The sequence below is a fragment of the Hyla sarda genome, chromosome 5 (genome assembly GCF_029499605.1).
Source record: "Hyla sarda isolate aHylSar1 chromosome 5, aHylSar1.hap1, whole genome shotgun sequence".
NCBI classification, from domain to species: Eukaryota; Metazoa; Chordata; class Amphibia; order Anura; family Hylidae; genus Hyla; species Hyla sarda.
The window spans coordinates 231,022,348-231,038,719 of record NC_079193.1 but is presented as its reverse complement, the minus strand read 5'-3'; the positions used below and the strand labels follow the sequence as shown (position 1 = coordinate 231,038,719).

General features: G+C 41.2%; 1 protein-coding gene across 1 annotated transcript in view; it reads right to left on the bottom strand.

Annotated features, from left to right (window-relative positions):
- Window positions 1–16,372, bottom strand: part of CDKAL1 (CDK5 regulatory subunit associated protein 1 like 1) — a 1,066,055-nt gene that overhangs the window by 145,881 nt on the left and 903,802 nt on the right. The window contains 1 exon segment of the mRNA XM_056521286.1: window positions 7,934–7,996. Coding sequence (XP_056377261.1) covers window positions 7,934–7,996 — 63 coding nt within the window.

Genomic DNA, 16,372 nt, shown 5'->3' with positions numbered 1-16,372 from the left:
ACAGGGAGGAGGCGTCGGTGTAGCGGCTGGAGAGGAAGATGAGTCTGGCTGCGGCATTAAGGATGGACTGGAGAGGAGAGAGTTTGGAGAAAGGAAGGCCTATTATTAAAGAGTTACAGTAGTCGAGGCGGGAGTGAATCAAAGCAATAGAGAGTTTTAGCAGTTTCAGTAGTGAGAAACGGGCAGATTCTGGAAATGTTTTTGAGATGCAGGTGACAAGAACAAGAAAGAGACTGAATATGGGGAGTGAAAGACAGATCAGAGTCAAGTATAACTCCAAGACAGCGAGCCTGCTGCCCAGGAGTTATGGTAGTACCACATACCGAGATGGAAATGTCAGGGTTAGGTACAGTATCAGTTGATGGAGAAAAAACAAGAAGTTCTGTTTTCGAAAGATTTAGTTTCAGATATAAAGAGGACATGAAGTCTGAGATAGCAGAGAGACGGTCACTGGTATTCTGTAGGAGTGCAGGGGTGATGTTGGAGGAAGAGGTATAGAGTTGGGTGTCATCAGCATAGAGGTGGTACTGGAAACCAAATCTACTGATTGTTTTTCCAATGGGGGATGTGTAGAGTGAAAAGAGTAGAGGACCCAGGACCGATCCCTGGGGAACCCCGACAGCAAGGGGAAGAGGAGAAGAAGTAGAGCAAGAAAATTATACGCTAAAGGAGCGGCCAGAGAAATAGGAGGAAAACCAGGCGAGAGCAGAGTCCTTGAGACCGATGGAGCGGAGACTACTGAGGAGGAGTTGGTGATCCACAGTGTCAAAAGCCGCAGACAGGTCCAAGAGAATCAGTGAAGAGAAATTACCATTTGATTTGGCCGTCAGAAAATCGTTAGTGACTTTGGTTAGGGCCGTTTCTGTGGAGTTAAGTGAGCGGAAACCAGACTAAGGGGTCAAGGAGAGAGTTCTTGGAGAGATAGCGGATAAGGCGGGAGTAGACCAAGCGTTCCAGGAGTTTGGAGATAAAGGGGAGATTTGAGACGGGTCGATAGTTGGCTGCACAGGACGGGTCCAGAGATGTTTTTTTCAATAGTGGGGTTATGATAGAGTGTTTGAAGGAGGAGGGAAAGACCCCAGAAGAGAGGGAGAGGTTAAAGATTTTAGTTAGGTGACAGCAGATAGCAGGAGAGAGAGACTGGATGAGGTGTGAAGGCATGGGGTCACTAGAGCAGGTAGTGGGGCGGGCGGAGGAGAGGAGCCTGGAAACCTCATCCTCTGTTACAGGCTCAAAAACTGAGTGTGATGAAGAGGAGACGTGGCTGGGAATTGAACTTTTAGGGGACTGGGAGAGGATTTCAACAGATAATAAAACTACAGTTGCAGGAGAACGGCGGCGCAGATGCGGACAAGGTAGGGCTAATTTTAATCAGTGTCTCCCGCCCTATCCACCAGTACCTGTGGATAGTGCGGGAGAAAACAAGTGACAGTTTTCCTTTAAGAGCTTTACACATATTGATACAGTTTTTACATTAAAAAAGGAAATAATACACCTATCCTACCCGCACAGCACACTTTTCCCAGTTAACTACCTACTTATGTTACAGAACCTCTCCTCTGAAGCAGACACCTACCTGAAACAAGACACTTCATGGGTCGGTGGGGTGGCAGCATTTAAGATGTTCATGCTACCCAAGTTATTATACCATTTCAGGTCATTGCCTATAGCATTACCTAATTCCTTTTTCAACAAAGCACAAAGCATTTTAACCTGTTTCATATGGGCTGGCAGAAAGGCAAGAGTATCTTTCAAAATTCTAGCTAAAAACAAAAATGTAGGAGTCTTAGGCCTGCCTGATGTTAAAGCTTATTATGTAGCGACTTTAATCTCATCTATCAAATACTGGTGGCATGAATCTCCTAAATCCCATTGGGTTCAGATTGAACGTCACCTTACCTCCCCATACTTACCTAAAGATCTCCTACTCCTTCCTTTATGGAACCTTACCCCACCTACCATCGATAATCCCATATTACATAATATTATCCAGGTATGGAAGCTTTATCTCACTACTCTGAATTCCTCAGGACAGGCAAACATAGAAAATATACCCCTTTCCTTTATACAAGCTTACATACCCAACCTGTCCCTGACCTCGTGGCTTATAGCCGGTCTATCGGATACTGCCCCCCCTATTCCAGGACCATATGATGATGACCTTCCAACATCTCACATCCTCCTATCATATTCATAGTTACATAGTTAGTACGGTCGAAAAAAGACATATGTCCATCAAGTTCAACCAGGGAATTAAGGGGTAGGGAATTTTTATAAATTTCTTCAGATACGCCATTTTCTTAACTCACTCCAACCGACTAATGTTACATTAGACTCACATACCCTCACTTATCTAATAAAGGACTCCCCGGGCTTAAAAATCCCTTACACGTATTTCTCAAAATCAGGGAAATTCTCTAAGACATATCCTCTAAGACTTTGGGAAAGGGACTTAGACATACAACGTGCGACAGTTTTTGGACGGACTGTCTTACACTACTCACTGAAGTCCTACACGTGCAAATACCATGGACCCCGCAGTCAGCTCTATTGTTCCTTGATCTACATCTTATACCACCTCCATTTAGAGCTCTATTTAGCATAATTTGCATAACAGCAAAAATTCTTATCACAAGCTTATGGAAATCTACAAATGTCCCACGAATCTCACAGGTTATACAAAAAGTTAATAATACCTATGCTTTTGAAAAAACGTTGGCGGCAGGAGCTGGCACCTACCCCTCCTTCCTCCGAAAGTGGCAATTGTGGATAGACTCTTCCCATTGTATATCGCTATAACGTTTACCTCACTTTTAGGGACCCGAATCATATTATGTTACCAATCCCTCTATCCCCCAGACCGTTTCCTAGACCGTTTGCTAGCGCTTCAACCTCTTCTCTATTTATATATGCGCTTTCGTATGTTCTCATAAGATGTTTCAGTTTTGAACACATATTTAGCCCCTTTAAAACTGTTTCTGCATGGAATCTTAATTGAAAGAAGTGGCTTATGTTTTTACAACAACATTTAAATCTAGAAAGAAAGCAGCACTGAATGAACTAGAATACCGATTCCCATTGATAAATTTGTGAACAGAGGATAGCAACCAGATGATTTCTTGTCTGACCACCATTAAAAAAATAAAAAAAACACAGTTACAGAAACCTGCACACGTGAAGCTCTACCTGCTAAAACAACAAGCAATAGCTTTATGATACACAGAAATTTAACAGTTTTTAATAAGAGGCTTTCTTAAAACCTTTTGATTGAGAATTGATTCAAAGAATAGGCAATCACTAGCTGATCGGTGGGGTGTCACAGATCAGCTGTTCGGTACCCCCTGGACTATACAGTGAACGTGCAAGAAACTTTGCACCTTTAATCTGTGGTTTCATTGGTGGCGCCAGGTAACTGTTGCTCAGCTCCCATTCACTTTAGGTGGAGCTGAAGTGCAGGTACACCACTGTTACCACTAAACAATGAATGGCTCATTCTGCCACCATTCACTGTAGTGTTGGGCTCTGATCAGTGACTGATGGCCCATCCTGTGGATAGGCCATCAATCAAAAAGACACAGAAAACTCCTTTAATGCAGCTTTAGGATAAAAACATGGAAGTCAAGATAAAAAGTAAAGTGCAGTAACAAGAAAGGCTTTGGGCTATGTTGAACTTCTTAACAAAAATGTGTTTTTAGGAAGAGCAAACAAATATATAGCCAACTGATACATGCTTTCACTTAAATAAAATGAGGCCTAAATGTTTATGTTGTGAGATTCAGGTTAACCAATTATGGAACCAAGGCGTACAGGTACGCCCCGACGCCCTGGTACATAAGGACTCCGGGCGTACCTGTACGCCCATGGGAATTTCGATCCCCGCCGCTAGCCGCGCGGGGACCAGACCAGGATGAATGATTTCAGCAGGCAGCCTGTGCAAACCCCTGGGGGGTCCTGAGACCCTCCATGTCAGCAATCGACGCAAATCGCAGGTCAATTCAGACCGGCGATTTGCGGCGATTCCGGGTCATATGGGTCTCCGATGACCCGGAAAATAAGGGGGATCGGGGCTGTCCAAGACACCCACGATCTCCCTGAAGGGATTGGCGTAGGAGGCAGAGGTGCCACCCCTCCTATCCCTGCTATTGGTCGGGGGAAGCGACAGACCAATAGTAGATTGGGGGTGGGGGTTAAAGTTTGGTTTCTTCCGTTCTGCCCACCCACAGTAGTCAGGGGGAACTGTAGTGTGACCGGCGGTGGAGATCACTTACCGGCGGCGGGCAATCCTGCGACTATGGGCCGGTGAGTTGCTGCCTAGCAACATCTGGAGGGCTACAGTTTGGAGACCACTTTACAGTGGTCTCTTAACTGTAGCCCTCCAGATGTTGCAAAACAACAACTCCCAGCATGCCCACACAGCAGTTTGCTGTCTGGACATGCTGGAATTTGTCATTTTGCAACATCTGGAGGGCCACAGTTTGAAGATCACTGTGCAGTGGTTTCTAAACCATGGCCCTCTAAATCTTGCAAAACTACAACTCCCAGCATGCACAAACAGCAGACGGATGTCTCACCATGCTGGGTGTTGTAGTTGCGTACATCCAGCTGTTGTATAACTACATCTCCCAGCATGCCCTTCAGCGATCAGTACATGCTGGGAGTTGTAGCAACAGCTAGAGGCACACTGGTTGCAAAATACTGAGTTAGGTAACAGAATCTTTTTCCAACCAGTGTGCCTCCAGCTGTTGCAAAAGTACAACTCCCAGCATGCACGGTTTGTCAGTTTTGCAGCAGCTGAAGGTTTGCTCCAGGGTACATTCACACAGGCAGGTTTACAGTGAGTTTCCTGCTTCAGGTTTGAGCTACGGCAAATTTTCCGCCACAGCGCAAACTCCTAGCAGGAAACTTACTGTAAACCCACCCGTGTGAATGTACCCTAAAAACACTACACTACACTAACACGAAATAAAGGGTAAAACACTACATATACACCCCCTGTTTCCAAAACAGAGCCTCCAGGTGTTGTAAAACAAAAACTCCCAGCATTTCTGGAAAGCCACTGACTGTCCAGGCATGCTGGGAGTTTAGAAACAGCTGGAGGCACCCTGTTTGTGAATCACTGGCATAGAATACCCCTATGCAATTCCTAATTTAGTCCTCAAATGAGCATAGTGCTCTCTCTCACTTCGGAGCCCTGTCGTATTTCAAGGAAACAGTTTAGTGCCACATATGGGGTATTTCCATACCATAAGACATTGCGTTACACATTTTAGGGGGCTTTTTCACCTTTTACCCCTTATGAAAAGAAAAAGTTGGGGTCTACACCAGCATGTTAGTGTAAAAAAATAAAACATTTTTACACTAATATGCTGGTTGTGGACGCACAACAAGGCTCACGAGTGAGAGCGCACTATGTACATTTGATCCCTTAATTGGTGATTTGCACAGGGGTGGCTGATATTACAAAGGTTCTGAAAAAAAATAAATACCCACATGTGACCCCATTTTGAAACTACACCCTTCACAGAACGTAACATGGGGTAATTGGCCTTAGCGCCACACAGGTGTTTGACAAATTTTTGTTAAAGTTGGATGGGAAAATGAAAAAAACTAAAAAAAATTTAACTAAAATGTTGGTGTTACTCAAAATTTTTCATTTTCACAAGGGAAAATAGGGAAAAAAAAGCCCCCCAAAATTTGTAATCCCATTTCTTCTGAATAATAACATACCCCATATGTGTATGTAAAGTGCTCTGTGGGCGAACTACAATGCTCAGAAGAGAAGGAGCACCACTGGGCTTCTGGAGAGAGAATTTGGCTGGAATTGAAGGCTATGTGCATTTACAAAACCCCCATAGTGCCAGAACAATCGACCCTCCACCACGTCACCCCATTTTGGAAACTACACTCCTCACGTAAGGTAATAAGGGGTACAGTGAGCATTTATGTCCCACAGGTGTCTGACAGATGTTTGGAACAGTGGTCCGTGAAAATGAAAAATGTAATTTTTCATTTTCACAGCCCACTGTTCCAAAGATCTGTGAAACGCCAGTGGGGTTTAAATGCTCACTGCACCCCTTATTAAATTCTATGAGGGGTGTAGTTTCCAAAACGGGGTCACATGTGCAAGGTCCACTGTTCTGGCACCACGGAGGGCTTTGTAAACGAACATGGCCCCCGACTTCTATTCCAACTAAATTCTCTCTCCAAAAGCTCAATGGCGCTCCTCCTCTTCTGAGCATTGTAGTGTGCCAGCAGAGCACTTCACATCCACACATGGTGTATTTCCATACTCAGAAGAAATGGTGTTACAAATTTTGGGGGGCTTTTTCTCCTATTACCCCTTGTAAAAATTTAAAATTTGGGGGAAAACCAGCAATTTAGTGAAAAAAATAAAATAAAAATTAATTTACACATCCGACTTTAACGAAAAGTCGTCAAACACCTGTGAGGTGCTAAGGCTCACTGTACCCCTTGTTAGGTCCCTTGAGGGGTATAGTTTCCAAAATAGTATGTCATGTGTTTTTTTTTTTGCTGCTGTTCTGGCACCATAGGGGCTTCCTAAATGTGACATGCCCCCCAAAAACCATTTCAGAAAAACTCACTCTCCAAAACTCCATTGTCGCTCCTTCCCTTTTGAGCCCTCTAGTGCACCCACAGAACACTTTACATACACATATGAGTTATTTCCTTGCTGGAGAGAAATTGGGTTACCAATTTTAGGGTGATTTATCTCCTTTTACCCCTTGTAAAAATTCAAAAACTGGGACTACAAGAACATGCAAGTGTAAAAAATAAAGATTTTAAATTTTTTCCTTCACTTTGCTGCTATTCCTGTGAACACCTAAAGGGTTAACACACTTACTGAATGTCATTTTGAATACTTTGAGGAGTGCAGTTTTTATAATAAGTAATAAGTATTTATGGGGTATTTCTAATATGAAGATACCTCAAATTCACTTCAAAACTGAACTGGTCCCTGAATGCAAAATTTTAAAAATTTTTGATCAAATTATGTTATTTTTCACCAATAACAAAGTAGAATATGTCATGAAAAACAATCTCGGAATCAGAATGAAAAGTAAAAGCATCCAAGAGTTATTAATGCTTAAAGTGACAGTGGTCAGATGTGCAAAAAATGCCCGGGTCCTTAAGGTGAAAATGGGCTGGGTCCTTAAGGGGTTAACAATATAAAGTAAAATGTAACACTGATATGGCCAATAAAAAAAATAGTACACATATACGTCAATCAGGATATGATGATTCTTGTAAAAAGACAGTTTGAAGGAAAACATTGCATTAACGGGGTACTCCGCCCCTAGACATCTTATCCCCTATCCAAAGGATAGGTGATAAGATGTCAGATCGCCGCGGTCCCGCTGCTGGGGATCCCCGGGATCCCCGCTGCGGCACCTCGCTATCATTACAGCACAGAGCGAGTTCGCTCTGCACGTAATGACGGGCAATACAGGGGCCGGAGCATCGTTACGTCATGGCTCCGCCCCTCATGACGTCACGGCCTGCCCCTTTCAATACAAGTCTATGGGAGGGGGCGTGGCGGTCATCACGCCCCCTCCCATCGACTTGCATTAAGGGGACGGGCCGTGATGTCACGAGGGGCGGAGCCATGACATCATGCTGCTCCGTCCCCTGTATCGCCCGTCATTACGCACAGAGCGAACTCGCTCTGTGCTGTAATGATAGCGGGGTGCCGCAGCGGGGATCCCGGGGGTCCCCAGCAGCGGGTCCCCAGCAGCGGGACCGCAGCGATCTGACATCTTATCCCCTATCCTTTGGATAGGGGATAAGATGTCTAGGGGCGGAGTACTTAATTTCTAGAAATAGTTGACTTATAAATAGCCTTTTCAAGAAATGTACTGAACAAATACAAAAAACACTAGTATGCGGTTTGCCTTTGATGGGCTTTAAACTTTACCTTGTGGTCATAAGGGTTGTATGAATGAAACAGTTGGGATAGTTCTTTTGTTCGTTGTTTCTTCTGCAAAATAAAAGCACACGTTAGATATACTTTGGCACCCCATGGCAGGTAAATACAGTCTACTCTGACTACAAGTTTTTTTTGCTTTAAAAGACTAAAACTGCTTTTTATAGAAATGGACAGGAGTGGTAATGGATTACTGCCGTTTAGTGTAATACAGGTGCAGATTGATAAATAAAGGAGTACTCTACTGCCCCTGCATCCGGAAAATGTAGTTCCAAACGCTGGATGCGGACAGCGGGGGTCGTGACCTTCCACCACACCCCTCATGACCTTACACCAGACACCCTCAATGCAAGTCTATGGGAGGGGCGTGGTGGCTGCCACGCCCCCTACCATAGACTCACATTGAGGGGGCATTGCATGTCGTCATGAGGGGCGTTGCCATGACATCACAACCCCCACAGCCCGCACCCAGAATTCGGAACTAAAATGTTCTGGAGGCTGGGGCAGTGGAGTATCCCTTCAAGTTTGTTTTGTACATAGAATTGCTTGTTAGGTGAATTATTCAGAGGTACACAGTTTATATTACATTTCCTATGAAGCTATGTTTACCTACTTTATCTAACAAGTTCTATGTGGGAAGCATTGCTTTATACAAAACTATATTACAATAGAGAGTACACAACAACAGTGCAACAATTTTAAAAATGTGTCTACTATGATGTTCATTTGAAAGCTTTTCTGGCTTATAGCATAACTGTATACAAGTGTAACATAACAGTCATGATCAATGGTTACTCTCTACTAAACATCTCATGAGAATAACCCTAGTGCACATGCGCTGTTGGAATCCTTCTCTACAAGCCAAAATGGAGAGCTGCTCTCTTTCTGGTGGACTCCAGCAACTCCAATATTGCATGTAGCATTACATTTGCAGTACAGAGGAAAAACTTTCCCCCCAGCTGCATTTTGAGGGTTGCCTCATCTCCTTAATATGTCTTTTTCGATATACATCCTCTTTATGTATAACATTTTATTAAACAAATTAAAAATAGATTTATTAAATTGTGATTTAAATTAGATACTTATTTTAAGACTAATATCCACAAAAGCCATTTATTATGCAATGTATGACTGGATACACATAACCAGGTTTTATAAATTAAACTAAAGTTACCACAGCAAGTTTTAGTACTTGGTGCCAAGATGTGTAAACCTCTAGATAGATACCAACTTCTGTCTAAAACAAGGATGTGGAAATAATTTTATTTATTTTTTTAAATCCACTTGTCCCGGTACACAAAATAATAGTATGTAAAGAAGATCTTTATTAGTTTATTTATTTAGATTTTGCACTTTCATTTTTTTCTCCACAACTTATCCTCCGAAACAAAAAAGAAAAAATATTTGTTAAGTGAAATGAAAAGAAAATGTTTTCTTTTTTATGCCATTCACTTTGTGGTCAAACTTACACGTTATTTTGATTACAGCAATACCAAGTTGATTTGGTTTCCATCACTTTTTTTGCGCTGTAATCTGCTGTTTGTATTGGTACAACTTTGGTATTGATCGGACTTTTTGATAATTTTTTACTTAAAAAAAAAACGCAATTCTGTAGTATGGTATTTTTTTTACGTTAACATCATTGACTGTATGGAATATATAATGTTATATGTTAGTAGTTCAGCCAATTACACATGTGCCAATACCAAATGTTTATTTTTATTATGTTTACCTGTTTTTTCATATGGAAAATGGGAAAAGAGGGATTATGTGAACTAGAAGGAGTTAATGTGTGTTTTTTAAACTTTTACAATTTTTTTATAAATTTTTTTTACACTTTATTAGTCCCCTAAGGGGGAAGGAATTATTAGATCTCTCATACAGATCAATGCAGTTCTATTGAATTCCATTGATCTGTGTGATCTGTGCTCATTCGGTTGAGCCTGCTCCAGACAGGCTCAATCATTACAGATCCATGCCAGCCATGAAAGGAGAGGTAAGCCCACCGGCTACCTCTATTCGGGGATGAAAAATTCACCTACCAGGTGCCCAGAACTACATCTTCCAGGAGTCATGCGATAGGATTTCCAAATCCCTGCAAACATTTTCCAATTTTAAATTTTTTGGGTATGCTCACATATGCACTGCAGATGTTTTTCTATAAAATGTTATAGCTGTGTAAAGCAATGCAGATAAATTGAAGATAGTATAAAATCTTTAGCATATATGTTACGTGTGAACATACCCATTTAAGGCACTGACTGAGAAATTGCCAGTTATTAAACTAGACAGGGATAATAAAGAGTAGTGAGATAGGATGTAATAATAGGTTGATATGGTGGGCCCTTTTGAATGTTCTGTACTACTAATAACATACACCTATGTACATTTGACATTCATGTAAATATTCAGGTTTTGAAGGTAACTCCATAAAGCTATATGTAGCATAAATTTTGTCTCCTTCACTTTATACGATTCTGTGTACATTTCAATGCATATCATCCTTCATGACATAAACCTTATAATCATTAATCAAAGCATTCAAGTATCTCTTAATATTTCAATTTCCTTGTACGCAATAAAGCCTTAATTAACTTTCCCTATTTTTAATTAAAATCCCACATATGCTTTTCCTTTGTAAGGTAAGAATTTTACTGAAGAAATAATTTGATCTGCTGTCATGTTCAAATTCTAAGAAAAAAAAAAGAAAAACACTTCAGATAAATGACTTGGCAAACCATCTGCATTCATTATTTACCATATCTAGACCTAATGGGTTCTAAAGTTTGGACAAACCTTCTCATTTTATCATTTGTTTTTCTCTACCGTTGACTTGTATTCTTTAAATAAAAGGTATTGCCTTGTCAAGAGTAAATTTGTGGAATTTCTTGCCATCATAATGTGTCAGATACCATAAGTTGTGTTATGCGCAAGTAGGTTTGCTACCCAGTTCCATATAGTGTTTAGTCAAGTTCATTTAATGCTCTAACCCACAATATGGCAAGGACCACTCAAGTAAGAAAAACGACCAAGAGAATTCTATGCTGAAGTAGATATGTTTATTAGAGTTACCAGCCTCAGAAACTAAAAATAAAAGGGGTACTGCATTCCTAGATATTTTATTCCCTGAAACTGGTGTTTTTAACACTAGAAAAATGTATCCCTTATTAATTGTCTATTGTTAAAAAAGCAGGTTTCAGGCACCCATGGTTGTGGCGTCATGCCTCCTCCATTGATGTGCCAGGCAGAAGATCGGAGGAAGTCCCAGTGACCAGATCCCCCCTCCCCCCCACAATCATAGGGGATAAGATGTCAAAGGGAGGAGTACCCCTTTAACAGTACCTTAGATTAGAGCCCACTTAAATGCTTTTACAGAGAACACACACCAGACACATCAACTGTTCAGAAGAGAATACTAGAATCAGCCCTATAGTCAAATTGCTGCAAAGAAGCCACTAAAGAGAAACAATAAGAAAAGAATGGTCAAAAAAATAAATTAAATTGACATTAGAGCAATGAAAATGTGTACTTTGGTCTAATAAGCTTTGCTTTTTCTTTATTTCATTTGTTTGTAGAATGCTCTTCAACAGACTGATATCTTTTTCTCCTTCAGGGTATTGTCACACAGTGAATTCTGCTGCACTATTCACATGGTGGAAATCCCAATTCAGGCATCTGCAAAAAGAAGAGACATGTCTATTTTTGCAGATTTTGCTCAGAAATGCATTGCCAACTATGAGATGGCACTTTCCTGAGCAGGCCTAGCGCAGAATCGGCACATTTTATGCCATGTGAACAAGGCCTTAGGAGAACTAATATAACGCCTTATAGACAGCTTAGCCCCCATGGGAACTGCTAATAGATTATCTTTTATTCTAAAACTCTGTGGTGGTCGTGAGATCACAGATTTCATCATTGTGATCTTTACAGATACATCTGTTTCAATTTTGCCGCTGTGAGCAATGGAGGCGGGGAGCTTGCATGAGCCTGGATGAGGAATAGCCCATGTCTGCCAGGGGTGGGGGTGAATATTGAGGAGGCAGGGGAGCTTGGGGAGCTAGCTCCCAGTTTCCATTGCGCACAGCAGCACAATAGGAATGGATACATAAATGGTCAGAACTCTGCACGTACTAAAGTGATAAATGTAAGATTCGCCTTTTTAAAGCCATTCACCCGTACTCTTTAAGTACATGAAATGCACACAAAATGATATGGTCTAAAAGATCCTATGATTAATTAAAATTTTTGCTCAGTGTTCTCATGAGTTAAATTTCCTGTAAAACTACATTATAAAGCTATTAATGCAAAGTAGAAGCTGAGGGATTGTAAAGGACGATCTAATGCCAGTATAGTAAAGAATCTCCTTTTGGATGTATAACCTGCATACATTAATATCAGTGCTTGTTCTCCGACCACAGATGTAAACAAATCTACATAATACTGGAAGAGTGAAGTGACCTTGAGCAGCCAATAAGACACAATGCATTGCTTCACACTTCAACCATGAATAGAGAGAAGAGAATACTCTTTTTAATTTGTATTGTGTATATGATGCTCAAGCTGAAAGGTGAAAATCTCAACAGACATTTCGAATTTGCAGGCAAAGCATTGTCAAACTTTGGATAAATTCTTCCTTTATTAAATATGAAACTTACAGTACACAAGAGAAGCAAAACAAGAACACAACACTTTGCCTGACGTTATTCAAGCGTAGACATTAACAAATCTCCAGTCAAATTAATCAGCCGTTCACCTTCACTTGACTTTGGAAGAATGCACATTCTGTGGCATGTTGACAATCAAAAGAAAACAAGGATTGTTCTTATCATGATAGAAAATGTCACAAAGATTGGAATCACATGATGCACAGGTGGCACCGAAATTTTTCACACCAATGTTAAGATGGAATAATATAATAAAACAATGAATGAGTTTTACTTAAAAATGTCCTTCAGAGTTTATGGCTTTACGAGCAGACTATAGAGAAGTCAGTATATCTACACTAAATATCCAGCTTCAAAGGATTAGGTCAGTGCAAAAGGCCAACTATACCATTTTTATATTTTGTTAGATTATTTTATTATTTTGATATAGTAGCTCAAGCAATAGACTAATCTAGATTTAAACTATCACAGAATTCTTACAGGGGTTACTCGGCAGAATCATTTATTTATTTTAATGTCCAAGCTGTCTGCTACAAAAACAATAAAAACAAACAACAACAAAAACAACAAAGTTGTACCTAACTTCCATGCTCCACTTCTGTGGAGGGTTCTAGCGACCACCTTTTCTGTTGGTTTAGAGTGAAGTTAATTGATTTACCCTCCAATCACGGGTCCCCCCCCTATTTTGTTGTATAACTGACGTATTTGGCCCTACCTCAAAACACCTATTTTAGACCGCTATTTTAGGGTTCTTGCCTGTCCCCAGTACACAGCAGGGGACTGGTTGGCCAAAGTGCCTTAGACACAACTCAGGATGGGTTACAAATTGCTCCATGGTGAAAAAAAAAAAAACAAGGAAAAAGAACCCAGAAACAACTGTCTACATATCTAGATAAAATATACTACAAGGATAGTGATACTACCTACTATGAATTCAGAACAGTTTTCTACTATTTTGGCAGTTTGTGTACATGTAATAGAGTTCTAATTTCTAATGTTCTAAAACACTGGTCAAAATTTTGTGCATTCTATGGAAAGTTTTATTGCATGGGAATATATAAACAAGTCTTAAAGGGGTACCCTGCCCCTAGACATCTTATCCCCTATTCAAAGGATAGGGGATAAGATGTATGATTGTGGGGGGCCTGCCACTGGGAACCCCCGTGATCTCTCCTACAGCACCTCGTGTCATCTGCTGCACGGAGTGAACTTCGATCCGTGCCTGATAACAGGCAATACAGGGGCCGGAGTATTGTGACGTCACAACTCCGCCTTCACGTGACATCACTCCCGCCCCCTCAATGCAAGTCTATGAGAGGGTGCGTGGCCGTGACATCACAATATTCTGGCCCCTGAATCGCCCGTCATCAGGCACAGAGTGAAGTTCGCTCCGTGCAGCAGATGACACGAGGTGCTGCAGGAGAGATCGCAGGGTTCCCAGGGGTTCCTTTGGATAGGCGATAAGATGCCCAGGGGCAGAGTACCGCTTTAAGAATACATAGAGAAGCCTGGATAGCCTAGGCAATTATTTCCATGGCTAGCATATTAGTGGTTTAGTCTAACCATACAAAATAAGTTTACAGTTGTTTTCTGTGGCTTTCCTTTCACCAGTGAAGCTGCCTTCTACAAATATTGCATATTCTAGGGTAAACCAAAAAAAGAATAAGTGTGAAGAGGATAGACAAACACATCCGAATGATGTATTAACTAAATCTGCTGTGGTTATAAACTGAGGCAAACTGAAGGTGCCGCACATCAAACAAGAAAAAGATATTATTCAAGAAAACATACTAACCTAGATAAACTGCTTTGTGTAACTATGTATCTGGCATGCTAATTATGGCACTTTTTTATGGTTTATGAGGATTTACAATTACATTCTGGTGTGTCTGTGCTTCACTGTCTGTCAGGCCCAAGGCCTGAATATGGAAACATACATGTGTTTTATAATTGTATCTGTGTATAAACTAAGACCTGGGGGTGAGGGTCATTCAGACTGTGTGTTTGTGTATTGCATTTTATTGGGGGTCTGGCTGTTTGGTATCTCCTTTAAAGTCATGCACGCTTGTCCCATCATATAATCAAACAGATAAGGGGTCAGGAAGAGAGATGCCCCACCTGGTGGGATCAGAGGGGAGCAGGGGAATGGAGTTTCCCTCCAAAGAAGGAGAGAAGATTTAAAATGCTGGACTCAACTGTTGTTCAAGGCTGTGCCAAAAGCTGACAAGAGCTGGACTCTCACTGACAAGGACGGCTATACCATCATGCTGTAAGAACTTCATCTTTTGTTTTCTGAACTTGCCTTGCAAAACTTTTTTATATATTTTTATACATGTATGTCATTTGTTTCTGTATTTTTATATAGTCAGCACTGTGATACCTTTTATCAGATTAAATGTCTTTAATGGTCTTTGATCTCTAAATATAGGATCTCACCTTTCTGAAGGAAGCTCTGGTGAAACACGTTTATCTAAGGGTTAATTTGGTGACTTGCTGGGACTAGTAGTGGATACCTAGAGGTCTGGTGGCCTTAACCCTTGCACCGTCACACTCTCTCTAATGTCTTGGCTGGACCGATAGGGTGTGATCGAGACACTGTTCCAAATCTTTTTTTATTTTTTCATCCTTGCGGTTTGCTAAGTATGGGTTAAATGTTCTGACTGCCCAGTTAGTCACAATCTACACCTCTTAAAAAGCCATATAATTTACAAGGGGTGTAGGGTATATCTTACATAATGAGTTTGCTTGGTCTTCTACATGGCTAGAAGGTGCTGACTACCAATGCACTGCTCATAGGGTGCGTCATAAGGATTTCACAGTATTGTATTGGATGTAAATATCTAACACTGCATTTAAAGGAAAATATAAGTATTATTAAGCAAATAATTTAGTTTAAAGTCTCTTAAAGGAGTAGTGCAGTGAAACATAATATATCCCCTATCCAAAGGACAGGGGATAAGCTATAGAATGCGGGGGTTCCCAAGGGCCAGATCTCCTGAACTGGGCCCCGGCAGTCTGCCAGAAGCGGCCGTTCCAACCTCCGCAGGAAGCGGAGATGACACGCCCCTTAATGTATCTCTACGGAATACATGAAGGGGGCGTGTCGGCCGCCACTCAGTGCATGCCCCCCTCCAGCAGACTGCTGGGGCCCAGTTCAGGAGATCGCTGGGTCCCACGGGTCGGACCCCCTGCGATCTATAACTTATCCCCTATCCTTTGGATAGGGGATAAATTATGTTTCCCTACAGAACTCCTTCAAAAAAAAAAAAAAATCACACAACACTTAGATCATCATCTACAGTACTTCTTAGAAGCCTCTTTCTTCAAAACTCCATTTTTTCTTCAGACCTCTAATTTCAAATAACTTAAAGTTATCAATGTCTGCAATGATACAGATGGATCCCTGCCACAGTCACTGCAGGCTGGCTAAGCTTACAATGAATTCCTTTTCACATTTTCTCTCACATTGCAGAGAAAAAAAAACTGCCAGCTTGGATCAGCCACAAGTTCACTCAACAGACCCATAGACAGCTTGTAATTTCCTGTTGAGGTACAATACTTGAGTTATTGTCTCTGTATCTCTCATCCTTCCATCAATCTAGCCATCTCTCTTTCTCTCATAACTTGGAGGACGTGAAGGGCTCCAGTGATTCAAAGTCTTTCTCTACTCTGCCCATACGAATAAGCTACATGACAACATTTGATGAAGGTATTACCACTATCCCAACATTTACCCTATAAGACACAAGATCTTAGACAGCAGTGT